General features: G+C 39.7%; 1 protein-coding gene across 1 annotated transcript in view; it reads left to right on the top strand.

Annotated features, from left to right (window-relative positions):
* The window catches only part of necab2 (N-terminal EF-hand calcium binding protein 2), a 151,684-nt gene that overhangs the window by 92,293 nt on the left and 44,488 nt on the right, over positions 1-14,903 (top strand). The window contains exons 8-9 of the mRNA XM_026172965.1: positions 3,918-3,997; positions 12,081-12,137. Coding sequence (XP_026028750.1) covers positions 3,918-3,997; positions 12,081-12,137 — 137 coding nt within the window. The remainder of the gene's footprint in view (positions 1-3,917; positions 3,998-12,080; positions 12,138-14,903) is intronic.

Here is a 14,903-nt window from a genome sequence, read left to right as displayed (position 1 = left end):
ATACATTAACTTTGATGAATCAAGTTTTCTGGAAAGCTGAGTCCAGTTATTATTATTAGCCACTCCCAGGTCTGATTGCTGCCAGACTGATTGAGTCAAAAATCACTTAAAGCCAAATGAGCTCAAAAAACAACACTGTCATGGTTTGCTGTGTTGCAGGCAGGATGTAGGACCCAAATGCAGGACTCGTACACGGGAAGTAAACTCAAAACGGCAGCTTTATTGCTGGAAAAAACTCTTACACTAATACAGAAAACAAAACCAAAAACAAGAAACTAGAAACATGAAACATGAAACTCAAACCAAAAACCTAAGAAACTAAGAAAATGGGGAACTAAACTGTGAACAGAGAACTAGGAAATACCGGGATCATGAAGGAAACACACACAGAGAGGGTGCATGACACAACAACAGACAGAAGAAAACACAGGCCTCAATATACAAGGGAGTAACAAGAGAATGGGAAACAGGAGAGAAACACAGCTGGGACTAATCAAACATAATGAGACAAAGAGGAAGCAAAACTGAATACACTGAACACGGGAAAAGGAACTATCAAAATAAAACAGGAAACATGAGACCGTCACAAAGACACAGACTTGACACTGTGACATGGAGACATGACTGACTAGGGGAACAGAGAGACCAGGAACCATTGAGACAAGAGTAACTAAATGTAGAACACAGGGAAGGCACCGTGACAGAAATCTAAAGACTAGAAACGAAGCGTATAACACGTGGAGACGACTAGGGGGAACACGATAACACTAAATCAAAGAATATTAATCCAGGACCTGAAACACAAATACTGGGTTGCAGACCCAGTATTTGGGTCTGCACTTGATCTGACAATCTAAAGAAACAGATGAGAAGTCATTGATAGCTATCAGTCTGGAAATAGTTACAGAGCAATTTCTAAGGCTTTTTCATTTTCTAGTAACTGAGAAAACTTGGAATAATGGTGAAGACTCCCATCTCTGCAGGACCTGTACACCTCCAGGACACTGGGGCGTGCAGCTCGGATCACAGCTGACCCTTCTCACCCTGGACACAGTCTGTTTGACCTGCTCCCCTCAGGCAGGAGGCTCCGGTCCATTCGTACCAGAACCTCTCACCATAAGAACAGTTTCTTCCCCTCTGCTGTTGGACACATGAACAATAACCGTATGACTGTTCCCACCACTAACACATGACCCTACGCTGTGTTCACTGCATCATTCCATGTTTGGCACTGATCACCACCTGCACTCATGTATATATCTTTCTACGTAGCACTTTAATTCTTATTCTTATTTTTATTTTTTCATGTCTATTTAAGCGTAATTTATGACAGTATGTTTGCACTGAAGCACCGCAGCAATTTCCTAATGTTGTAAACCTGCTCAACATTTGGCAATAAAACCCTTTCTGATTCTGATTCTGAACCTTCCCACGAGTGGCCGGCCGACCAAAATTACTTCAACAGTGTATCAACAGGTCATCCAGAAGGACACAGAAGAACCCAGAACAGAATTCCAAGGAGAAACTCACCATTGACCGAAAGAACACAAAGGCTCGTTGCCAAAAAAAATCTCGATGATCTTCAAGTAAAATAGTTTTTGCTCAAGCACTAGTGATGTGCAATACCACTGATTTTCTTTCCGATCCGATACCAAGTAATATTCAGGGTGGTATCAACGATACTGATCCGATACCGATACTTTGTACAAGACCTTATTTTGTTTATTGTATCTCAAATTATAGCATCATAATGATTACAGGACATCAGATTACTTGTTCTTATCACTTAATAATGCAGAGTTCATCACATAGAAATAAAAAAAACTGAAGTTGTGTGCTATTTGAGCATGTTGCCTGGCTGCAGCACTAAAGGACTCCGTGAGAGACGTCTGTCTCGCACTAGCAGCACCTGTCCCTGTCCTCCTCTTCAGTTCGTCTCAACATACGCTCGTCATATTCTGTGATATGATTTACTCTGAGGTGTTTGACAAGGTTAGTGATGTTGCCACAACCATACATGCCAACCCTCCCGATTTTTCCCGAATTTCTCCCGAAAATCTCCCGGAGCCACCAGTCTCCTGAATTTCTCCCGATTTTCCACCCAGACAATAAAATTGAAAAACCATTTCGCAGAATTCATAGCGCGGCCCAGCCAATTCCAGTTTCCAACAATGGTGGCAGCTACTTAGTTTTAATATTGCTCTTATTTCTCCTTCTGGGTTGCAAAAAAACTTTTAATATATTTTCAGGTAAGAATGTAGCTGTATAAACTTCAAATATCTGAGCCGACTGACACATCGTCTTCAAACCCCTGCGGTCTTTCACTATTCGGGTTAAACATGATATATAAGTCACTTTGATAACTTAAAAATGTTATTGTTTGGCTTTTTCAGTGTTTTATTTGTTCGTAAGTAAATCGGTTTGGCTGAGATTAAAGTTATTCGATTAGATTAAATTAAAGGTAACTTTATTAATCCCTCCGGAGGGTTACTCCGGGGTTTTCACACAGCTGAATAAACGTCAAACAGAAAATGATTAAACAGAAGAGTTTTACATCAGTGCCCGGTTATATTTTAGATAGCAAGGAGCAGACAGCAGAGTTTCACTCCACCGAGGGAACTCGTGACGTACTACCCGGCTTTCTTTAGACCGCGAAGGCCGGGTCCTCAGGTGGAACCAGCCTCTGAATTTGGACACCCCTGCTGTTTCCGGGCCGGCCAATAATAACGGTGACATTTAACGTATTTTATCCAATAAAAAAACCCTGTAAAATGTATTCCCCCCCCCCAACAGCCCTAGTATGGCCACAACACCTCACTCTTGGAGCACTTTTTTGCCACACGTATCGCAAACCACGTCTCAGCTGTTTGTGTAGGTAAAATCAGACCGCACATGACTCCGATTACGCTCAGCCATTGTTGTGAGTGCGCACGCCAAGGGGCTACGAGACATTTATACAGCCGTATTTCGCACATGACTATGAAAGGCGGAAGAGGAAATAGTTCCTTTGAATGTAGACAATCCGAATGTTATAGTTTCTTTCCACTGTGTTCCTGTTAATAACAAACTACAAATTTACTCTAAATTACTAAAATATCGATATTTTTATGTGAGAATCGATTCTAGAACATCAATGATTGGTATCGGAGGAATCGATATTTCAGGATCGATCCGCACATCACTATCAAGCACACTTGAGTTATGCAGAAGGTCAGTGATGAGAAACAAACAAGCAAGTCACGTCTGAACAGCTAAAAAATAATAATAATTTAAGATTTTGAAGTGGCCTAATCAACATCCAGACTCAGATCACATTAGGATGCTATGGCATGACCTTAAAAAGGGTTGTTCGTGCTCAGAAACCCTCAAATGTTGCTGAATTAAAACAATTACCCCAGAGCAATGTGAAAGATTCATTACCAGTTATCTTGATTGCAGTTCCTGTTGCCAATAGTTGCACAACCAGTTATTAGCTTAGGGGGCAATTGCTTTTTTCACACAGAGCCACATAGGTTTGGATAGCTGTTTTATGTCCAATATTAAAATTTCTTTAATGATCTGAAATAATTGTGAAAAATATCAGCAAAGGCCCCGAGACTTTTTCTGTACAAGAAGATCAGAAATCACAGTACGATATATCCCTGACACCTCCTCTGCTCTAAAACACTATTACATTACTGAGCATACTGTAAATGAGTTCACACCATATGTAACTGATATGGTGTGATACTGTAGCTATAAAAGAAATAGGCCGACAGTGCACTGATTTCATTACGCATAAGATGCATTTGAATGAATGTTACTAGATGCACCATATCTGATCGCAAACCGCAAAGAAAATGATGCAAATATTTTTGATATATTATTACTTAATTCAGTGTCTTTAGATTCTGAATCTGTACGTCTGTGTGCTGCAGGTGCAGTGGAGGTGAGGAAAGAAGGTCTGGAGGCGCAGATCAACCGTCTAGCTGAACTCATCGGACGACTGGAGAATAAGGTGAGGAACACAGACACACCCACATTAATATGTTTTAATAACTAAGAAAGAAATCCCCAATGATGTGAGTGCAAGCAGCTGAAGTGACTTTTCTCTAATGGGTGGCTTGGCTCAGCCTCAGAGATAAGGTGAGGAGTTTGGACATTCAGAGGGAGCTCAGAGTAGAGCTACTGCTTTAATCGGATAGAGTAGGCATCTGATCAGGATTCCTCCTGGGAATCTCCTTTCTGAGGTTTTCTGGGCATGTCCAACTGGGGGGAGACCCTAGGGTAGACCCAGAATCCACTAGAGAAATAGTATATCTTATCTGGACAGGGAATGCCTCAGGTTACCCCCAGAGTAAGTGGAAAATGTTGCTGGGGAGAAGTATGTCAGGAATACCCTGTTTAGCCTGCTGCCAATCCAACCCAACTTCGGCTGAGATGAAGAAAATGGATGGATGGTTATTACATCTGGCATGTTAATTTCTGCATTTTATGGTATTTCATAGATCTGAAGCTATAAAATAAAAGCAGTGTGTGCAGTAATGTGAGCACATATCTGTGAACCTGGCACACTTCACACACATCCACTAAACCAGACCTCAGCTGCCTGCACTGCTCAGTAAAAAATGCATCGCTGTCTGCATCTTCCATTGGGATTCTCCTCCTCCCTTTGGTGCTCTATTGTTATTTCAATTCAGTTCTTTCAGTTTACAAAGTTTAAACTACATCACCTCCTTAAAAAGCACCCAACCTTTTGTTTTAGCTTCCAGTGGCTTATCTTGGATTTTTGAAGCTTTAATGTAAATTAGCCAATTGTTACATATTTCTGACATGAAACCTGTATGATTTAAATAATTGTAAACATTCTATAAGAGTTCAGTTTATCATCTCATAACCTCTCCTATGGGTTTAGAGCCACTTTAAGTCTATATACGGATCTTTATGGTCTTTCTTGGGGTTTTGCTGGCAATGCAAATCCAGCATCAGCTTCCCTAAAGCCTAATATTCAAAGCTTTACTTTAGGAAAGTAAGTTTTACCTCTTTCTCTCAGACTTTATCACTAACCCACAAAGTGATTAATACAGACATTCATCCTCAGCTTTATCGCATCAGTACCTCTGATTTTATTTATCTGATCTTTAAACAAGACCAGGTGGATTTTTTTTCATATGAATATTCATCAATATAGATTGAATTGTCAACCATATATATTTAATTTGTGTAATACACTGGGATATTTATAACTAGAGCTATTTGTTAGATTTTTGTTCGATTTTGTAACTCTGGGAGCAACTTTGGCCACATACTTTCCTCTGTGATTAGTACGGTTTTCTGATTGTGAATGTTTAGAAAGTTCTGATCTAATGTCAAATTTCAGTGAAATAAAGAATCAAACTGTACATACAGGAAATACTTTGTTTTAAGGCCTTCTTTACAGAGTGAATAACACAACCTCTGATAAGAACTGAGTTCAACCTTAAAACAGATGAACAGACTGTGAGAATTGAGCTGCACTGCTGTCAGTTCTTTTAAAGCACCAGTCATCCTTTCGACACTAGAGCTCTTCTATCAGACACAAACGACTGAAAGTCAGTGATCTCTGTCCTCATTATAACTTTTTCTCTGACCAAGCTTGTCAGCATATGGAGGATTTGTTAGTTTGATATGTTACATTGGCCAAATTGCGTACACCAGAGCAGCACGCTGAAGGTCGGCGGAGGACAAAAGAGAGGAAAGTGTTGCAGGAGGGGGGGGGAATGATAGTCAGTGGGGGCTAATAAGCAGGTGGGAGTGGGGAGTGAGTAGCTGATTTACATCAAGTGAAAGAAATTGAAGAAAGTAAGAAACTATCACAGTGCATATTTTTTCTTCACTTCTTCTAAAGTGTGGCAACTCTCTAGTCAAAGATGCCTCTTCATCATCTTCCTTCCTCCCTTCTGTCATTCTTGCATCTTTCATTTGCCTTCGCTCCCCCCCCCCCCCTCGCTGTCTTTGTCCCTCCGTTCCTCTGCATTGCCTGCATCTTATTCAGTACTGAACATGTTGCAGCTAATGGAGCCCCAGCAGACTCAGCTGTCTTTAGGCGAGTGAGCGACTACAGCAGAAAGAGCTAAAGAATACCTAAAGACTATGCACCGCTGTGGGGGAGGAGGAGTAGCAAGATGAGGAAGGATAGAGGGGAATCACATTAGGAAAAAAGGATTGGAAGAAGGAAACAAAATGCTCGTGTGAGCAGAGTTACATCATCACTCATAATACCGCTTTAGAAACAACCTGAAGCCTTTAACCTCTTACTCTAATTTAATATACGTCCAACTATTTACTCAGTTTTGGCAGCAATGGCTGAAATGTTTCTTACCAAAGAACTGTTCAATAATCACCTGCAACCATAAATCCTCCAGAGACTCAATTAGTCTACTTTCCAGAAGTCTGTGGCACAAAGAAAATCTTTCCAATGTCGACTACTACAAACAGACAAGTTTCTTTTTTACCCCTTTAGATGGCGATAAAGTCAGGAATAATTCATGCATTTTACTTTTACTTGAGGGAACGTTGAATTGAAGCTTAAAATTTCTGAAAAGAGAGGTAGAAAGGAGAGTGACAGAGCATTCATTTATCAGCTCTTTCTCTATTAAAACAAGTTACCAGGGGGAACAAGGCATGTGTAAACTGAAAAGTAGGTTTAAATGTAAGTGCTTGTTGTCTTCATGTTATATAGGATTACATATTGTTGTCTTGTTGTGTGTGCAGCTATCAAAAATGGTGCTTCATGTGGCAGCACACCACCATTTCTACGTCACAGCAGATAAAGTGGATGGTTACAGAGTCACTGGCCAGGTCTTTAATGATATAGTCAACGTTTTTAAAAAGATAGACTAATTCACTTTCTTATTGAGAATTAAATCTAAAGACCATTCTACTCAGAAATGCACAGGAATTATAAAGCTGCAGTCTACTGACATGTAGCTCAGGCTCAAGAAGGGGTAAAAGCTTCTGCCTTGATCCTTCTCTGAGGCTCTCTGATAGGAAACCTGTCTGTGATAAGAAAACCTGAAGTGTTTTGCTTCAGGTCAAGAAATATAAACCTCTGTAAAGCCACACATCTGACTTTTATGTTTGTCTCTGCACAATCTGTACATGGTGTGCTGGACAGTATAACATGGAATTTTATAAGATTCAGGCGGTTTAATGGTATGTTGCATTATTTTTATGCATTATATTCATAGTGGTCAGTTTTACTATCAAATATAAAACACTTTAGTGTCACCATGCAAAAGAAATAAAACATAAATTAAATAAAACCACACACGAAAAATAATAAATAATCGACTGAAGGCTCTGTGAACAAAACTTAAACACTGGGACAAGGCCTCAGAGTCTCTACTTAACAGGTGGACATAATGCCACATTAATGCTAGAAGATAACAGCCAAAGACTTCCAGACAGCAGATGTGGCACCGCTGTCTTTGTTCAGTGTTTTTGGTACATCTTTGCTCTTCTCTCTCTTTTCTTTATCCTTTCTTCACTGGTGTTGGATGTCGCATGATTAGGATGACAAATGAGATCTGAAATGATCACAAATTGGGGTAACTAGAAGTAACTAGAAGTTTCCAAGCAATACTAGTACTGCGTAAATTTCATTTACTTAGAAATCTAAAATAATTTGCGTATCTGTTTTCAATTCAGTGTGATGCCTTTTATTTTGGAGGTTTTGCTGAAATCAATTTTCCACCTTGATAAAATTTTGATTTCAGAATAGAAAAGAAGACAAATTACTCGTATAATTACACTTGGACCAACAACAGGGAACAGCAGAAATCCGCTGCACGTGAAAAAGAAAATAGGTCACCAAACTTTTCTGTTGGAAAATGAGCTTTCAGAATAATGAGAGCTATAGAAAAGCACATGAATAGGCATTTTCTGCTGGATTAAATTTACAGAGGGCTGTACAGAATACTGCAGAAATCATACTGGATCAAAACAAAAGCTTTGTGGAGGTGTCTTAAATGTGTCTTTGCCTCTCTGTTTTGTTGAGTATTACCTGCACAAGTTTTAGTATTAAGACTGTGCAGGTGTCTGGAAGGAGAAGATATTATCACACTGCGTCGGAGTGAATCATGAATTGTTTACTCAATGAATAATAAGCCAGCTACACACTGAGTGATGCTGTACATGGTGAGATGAAAATAGTGTCTTACTTTGGCCCCTTTGCCTGGATATCACAGGAAATCCTGTTACCTACAAACCCTCCTTAAAGTGGCAAAATCATGGAGCCTCTGTTGCTCAGTCTTAGTTTCACATTCTCCTACTGTCATCCTTTTTCCTTACTTACAAAATATCATCATTTATTAGTCTCCGTGCACCACAGACCAGGAAATTTTGCTTCCCTTGAAAACATCCCTCTTAGGATAATGAGCTTTCATTGTAGAGGCTCATATGCAATCTCTCCTTTTATCAGCAAAAGTATGTGATGTTGTGTTTGATAACTTGATTATAGCCACATAACTGGCAATGCTTATGCTCACTTTTTAACTATTTTTTAAAATTACTGTCAAGTTGAATGTGAAAAAATAGTAAACTATTACAGTTCTGTCTTATAATCTGCAACATCTTCAAAATTTTTAACATCTTCAAAATTTTCCACATTTGGGACACATCGCATTCAGTTTGCATGTTGAGATGCAGACATATACACTCAGTGGATAAAAGTACTGGACCAATTACGGCTTACACCTGCAGGAGCTGCACAGACAAGGACACCAATGCCATGAAGCTCCTATGCACTCTGTGATCCCACTCTGGAATTTTACTTGAGTTGTTGGCGTTCCGAAATGCATTAGTACAACTTGCAGTTGACCATGGAATATATGGGAAGGATGAAATTTCTTCATCCTAATACAATACCACACTCAAATTCAGCGACCTTTTTACGACAACTCAATTTTTCATAAATGTTTGTAAAGTCAAACTGCATAGCTAGGTGCTTGATTTATTTACACCTGTAACAACAGGACTGAAATCACCTGAATTGAAAGACTAAAAGGTGTGGTTGTCCACATATATACCATATATATGTGAACATATATATACCACAGATAACCAAATTTTCTTTGACTGTGTGCAATATGGGCAAAGAAAAGAATGGAAATCATACCCTGACTTAACACAAACGTGACTCTAGATGTCAGTTGACATTGCTCATTAACTGCAAGACATGTAAAAGGTAACCAGTGCTGCAAACATTTTGCTAATTAAGACAGTGAATCTGTTTACAATATTTCCACTAAAACAACTTTGTTTCAATTACAATCAAATATATACTCTGAATCTTGATTTCCCCTGCGTACTAAAACATAAAGGTAATTATATCTTATCTTAAGTATATTTTGGGGAAATGCATTTAGCTTAAAATTTGTACTTTTGTGTTTTTCCTATCCAACTTGAAGATCAGTAGTTTTGTAGCAACAAAGGATCACATGCATGAGTGAAGGCTTATCGGTGTTCATCTGGGACAAGATTTAGAATAGAATAGAATAGAATGGAATTTAACTTTATTATCATTGCACATGTCACAAGTACAAGGCAACAAAATGCATTTTGCATCCATCGAGAAAGTGCTTTAGCAAAAATATAGATATATTACAAAATATGAATCTATTATTGAACTATCTCAGATGCATTACTGCAAGACTTCGCCAATAAGAAAGTATGTCAGAATTTACCCTCTCCTGTTTCCCTGATAGAAGCAACGGCATGCAAATGACCAATAGAAGCCCAAGCAGACAACTGAGCTGATGGAATCAGTTGGAGAAACTTTTCTTCACTCCTCAAAGATGACTTCTTCAGTCTCAGCTAACTGCAGGTTTCATATCTTTCGCCATCTTACAATGCTGTGGTTGCTGCCATTCCCCAACTCTCTATGAATGATTCTCATGGCCACTGATCAATGGTCATAACAGTTTGCATACTAATGATCACGAAACAGAGCTGGTCAGTTGGTCAGTGGTGCTAATTTTGCTCTCTATGCAAATTTTAAGGAAACCTCCAGTCACCTAAACCTGATGGATGAGTGACGAAACTTCCTGGGATTTCCCTACCTGGCTGATTGAGAATCTTTCCTATCTTTCTTAAGAACATAAAAAAGTTAATATTATTTAAACCTTTTTTAGATCATGTTTTGGCAGTTTTTTACTGGAAACATCTTCCAAGTGATGCAGGGTGTAAAAGAAAGCAGCTGATTTGATTTGTAAATGCCTAAACTAATCTTATCTGACAAAATGTAGTGCAGTTCAAACAGAACATTAGTGAGGATAAACAGAGGGCTGAATATTCGACCTTAATTTGCTAAGCAGGCAGACTCACAACTCAAGTGAATGCTAACATGTTAGCTATATCGTTTTTGTGAGGCAGTAACACATTAGCATTGTGAGAAGAGCTTGTTAGTGAGCTTGCATTGCTGAAAACAAATGTTAATGCAGGTTTAATGGAATGCATGCCATTAGTACTGCTGCTTTGTAAAGCACTTTTAAGAAAACAGCAATGGGTAAACAAAGCTGTTTCACAAAAATGTCTTTCAGTGTAGCATGTGCAGTAAGGAAAATAGCAGGCAGTGAGTCTTTTATGTACTGAACAGCCAACAACACACGGCACCTTTCATTTCAGTCCAGCTGTGACCATACTGTGTCACATTAGGTTTAAATCATTCATCCTAGGATTTGGTATGTGTGAGTGTCTGCGTGTCACCTGCCCACTGTGCCGGACGCCGTGATCCTGCTGAGTTTGGTAAAAGTCTCAGTTGCCCTCGGAGCTCCACAGACACTATTCAAACAGTGCTAGTCATCAGTCACCTTGGTGACAGACACCTGCAGCGCTTACTGTGATTTATTAGAGCGGGTTTATATAACGCTTGCTCACAGGCAGTGAAAGTGGAGGGGAAAACTGAAAATCAATGTTGTGCCATCGTTGTACACAGTCACTATACTATTGTGCCACCTGGCTTTGCTCCTGTCTTGCCTGAAGGATATATTTGAACTTAATTTAATCGTGCCTTTCACTTAATTGACCTTTTGCTAAACCCGTCCCCTGAAGCATGGCTGTCTCGTAAGAGCAATGCCCATTATCTAAAGTATGGCCTGATTGTTTTTTGGCCTTTATAAAATGCACAGGATGAGAAAAAGTTTACTGGCTCATTGCTACGAGGTTATGTATTTTCTGATTCACAGTCGTGATTGGGTAGAAATTTAAATGAAAAACTATTTTTTGCCCGAGTTGTACAGATATTTTGGCTTGCTGGTGTGAACTGAGGCTCTCCCAAGTATCTCTCATCCATAGAGCTCAAGGATGTTCATTTTGGCTTTATAGTCGCTCCAGTTGGGGATGTCGTTCAGGTGGAAATTTTAAAAGATAGCTGAGGGCCTAGGGGATTATTACCAGTTCTTGCTAGCGCTACACTGTAAAACACATTCTGCTCTTTGTTTGCATTTCTTCTTCTTGAATATTCAACTGCTCAGGGGGTGTTGACTTTTTGACTGGTAACCCTTTTTTGTCCTATTTCAGGCTCAGTAGTCTCTGGCACAGGAAGCCACAGGACGTCCCTAAAAGTGTTTGGTCAGAAACTAAACTCTGCTTTCAGGCTTTTTTTAGAGACTGTCTAGTGTCAGAGAGCTAGAAGTGAGAGATCGTCTTTTGTTTCCTTATGTGTAAAATGTAAAAAAAAGAAAAAGAACCGTGCAAGACTTTGTAACTAAGGAACTAGAAGGTTAGTAACTTTTTAAAAGAAGAAACAACAACTCCCCTAAATGCTTTCACGTCTATCTTCTTCCCCGTGATGTTCAACAGGATTGGGGATTTCTGTCTTCCATGTTTACATCTTTCATGTCTGCTTCTCTCAGTGATTCTCTCCAATTCCTCCTCGTTCCCTATCTTAATCTGTAAAATACATGTCCTCCTTCTGTGCCTGTCTCTGCAGCATGTCCAGAAAATCCTCATTGTGAGCTGCTAATGTGTGCTTCAAGTTGTAGTAGTAGTAGTAGTAGTTGCTGTCGTTGGTCTTGTAGATTGACATGTTGCTGCTGCTGTTGTTGTGCTTCTCCTTGCAGACGGTCTGGTTTGACCTGCACCAGAGGCTAACAGACACAGATGGCACCACCAGTGCAGTGAGTAGACTAAACACTTAAACGTTGTCCTCTACACTGCAGCACACAGCCTTGGGCCGAGCATCGCTTTCTGCTGCAATACCGTCCTTACACCGCACTACTCTGTTCCTGATGACATACCTATATGATGCAATTACTAGTGGACAGCGCTTATGCATGGCCAGAGCTCTCTAAAAATAGCCCTGCTCTGTATGTCTCTCTCATGGGTGTGAACTTGTGAATTATTTCCCAGAAAATGTGTGTGTTTTGTTGTCTGGAACCGAATAATTTATGGGCACCGAGTATTCTCCAGAAGAACAAATAGAGTCATACATTATCTTATAACATCTAACACCCACAGAGACAATAGCAGGCATATCAGGAGTGCAAGACACATGCAGCATATTCAGTAGGATTTTGTTTGTGATAACAATCAGTGACTCATAGAAAAAACGATCTTCTTTACAAGCCGTATTCGGATTCAGTCATAAATCACAACATCTTCCGTTACAGAAACCCAAATATTTGACACCATTGTCACACACTACTCCAGCTAAGATAGCATATCGCAAACAACACATGTATGCCTGCAGTGAAGTAGAGATAACAGGGTGAGAAGTATGAATGCCTGAAAAGCCAAAAACAATCTTTCTTATAGCAATGTGGATTTATTGTAGTCACAGTTACTTTTCCCTTTCCTATTTTCCCTCGTATAAACCAAAGACATAAGAACGTCCTTCACTAAGGTGTGCTCGTATATGTCTGTTGTTTAGATGGTGTCGTTTGCTACATTGATTCTTGCTTATAAAACAGGCTGAGGGGTTTAACTGGCTTTGGTATAAAGTTACAGTACATTTACACTAGAACAAGCAGCAAATGACCCCTGGAAAAATCTATTCCATGTGGTGTATTTATATATCAAAAATCAATTTATGCCAGTTAGAGCCATTAAGTTCTGTACAGATGCACCACTAAAAGCATGAACAGAGACATGAATATGTATACTTATTTGTGTCATTGTGTAAAGCTGTAAATATGCAGTTTAAAAGTATAAATTACAATCACCGGGCATGTGTCGACAACGCTTCAGTCCCTGGGTTGACCTTAGATTTAAAGAGTAAACAGTAAAAATGACTGCTGAGCATGTCTCTGAAATTCTTATACATTAATACTTAATATGTAAATGGTAAATGGCCTGTATTTGTATAGCGCTTTACTAGTCCCTAAGGACCCCAAAGCGCTTTACACATCCAGTCATCCACCCATTCACACACACATTCATACACTGGTGATGGCAAGCTACCTTGTAGCCACAGCCACGCTGGGGCGCACTGACAGAGGCGCCCCATGTAATGTATGCATTAATTTATTGCATGTACCTGTGAGCTGTAAAAATTTTGACAAAATTGATCAACAGTTCAGAGTGTTATACAGTTGATGATGAAATGGAAAGGCCCTTTGATGTAAAAGTTGAACTCAATAAAAACAAATATCAAAAGTATGACTTACCTTAAAAACCTGCACTCAACCATCCAAAGCAATGGGCAGTACACTAGAGAGGTGAAGAAGAGAGTGCAGGCAGGACAGTTTGTGACAGAAGGAAAGCAGCAAGAGCGAAAGGGAAGATTTACAAGACGGTAGTGAGACCTGGAGGTGACAGAGCTGAAGAGCTTTGTAGACAGTGATCCAGGGTGGACAGTTTTAGAAATGAGGTATAGCAGCAGGACAGATCAGGGTAAGTTGCTTGAGATAAAGAAGAAAGGCTGAGATGGTTTGGAGATATCAAGATAAGGTATAGATAAATATATAATGGATGGTGAAGTTGAATCTGTCAGGAGAAAAGAGGAAGACAACAGATTGGATTCATAGATGTCATTAAGGAGGACATACAGAAGAGGTAGATAATTCAGGAAGCAGCTGAAAGAAGATGGTGAAAATATGAATTAATAAAACAAGGCTGTGACCTGTGCTTAGGGGGCAAAAATATATGAGCGTGCCAACATGTTGACAGGAATTTCGCAGGTACAAGATTTACTATGTTATCAGTCCCGGTTTAGCATGGCATCGTGGCCTTTATGACTTTGTTACAAGGTGCGGACAATTAAAAGACCGAAACAAAGACTCTTGTGCTGCCACTTTTATGTTGTCGAGAGACAACTGGGATTTAGTTGAGTTGTCTTAATCAAGGTAGTGACTCAACTAACCAGCACCACCTACCTTTTGCATCTTTCTATATTTGTCTGCCTCTTCCTTTAGTCCTTTATTCCATTTTTCATTTTAGCATCATGTTGGGGTTGAAGATGGTTTGGTGAACCGTCACTATCTGGGCCCTTTTACCTGCATTTAGTAGTCTGCTTCATCTGTGATTAAAGCCACACAAGCTGAATTGGTTACATATCTGTGTAGGTTCTCAGGACATTCAAAGAAGTCCAGTTGCTTTCCTTTCCAGGTTTTAGGAGCCTGGAAAAGAAAGCAACTGGACTTCTTTGAATGTCTTGAAGAGGCACCTCTAGGATCCAGGGCAGTCCAGTAAATCTTATCTTTTTCCACCTATTCTTTAATAAATACATCTGTATGTAAGTAAAGTAAGTGTGTCAGTGCATATGTTTCGTGCATTTGTGTTTACATATACCCCAAGTTCAGGAAGTTTAACACAGGGCCTTCCTGTGTTTAAGGGTGACCTTTGTAATAATCACAAATGCGCTCTTGCCCTCAGCAGTCGAGCCACTTATGGCTCTCAATTTGCTGCTAGGTAGCCACGAGGGCCCTGACTAACTTGTCCCGTTG

The sequence above is a fragment of the Astatotilapia calliptera genome, chromosome 7, assembly GCF_900246225.1.
Source record: "Astatotilapia calliptera chromosome 7, fAstCal1.2, whole genome shotgun sequence".
In the NCBI taxonomy this organism is placed as follows: Eukaryota; Metazoa; Chordata; class Actinopteri; order Cichliformes; family Cichlidae; genus Astatotilapia; species Astatotilapia calliptera.
The sequence above is the reverse complement of the archived record's forward strand: the minus strand, read 5'-3'. Positions and strand labels throughout refer to the sequence as shown.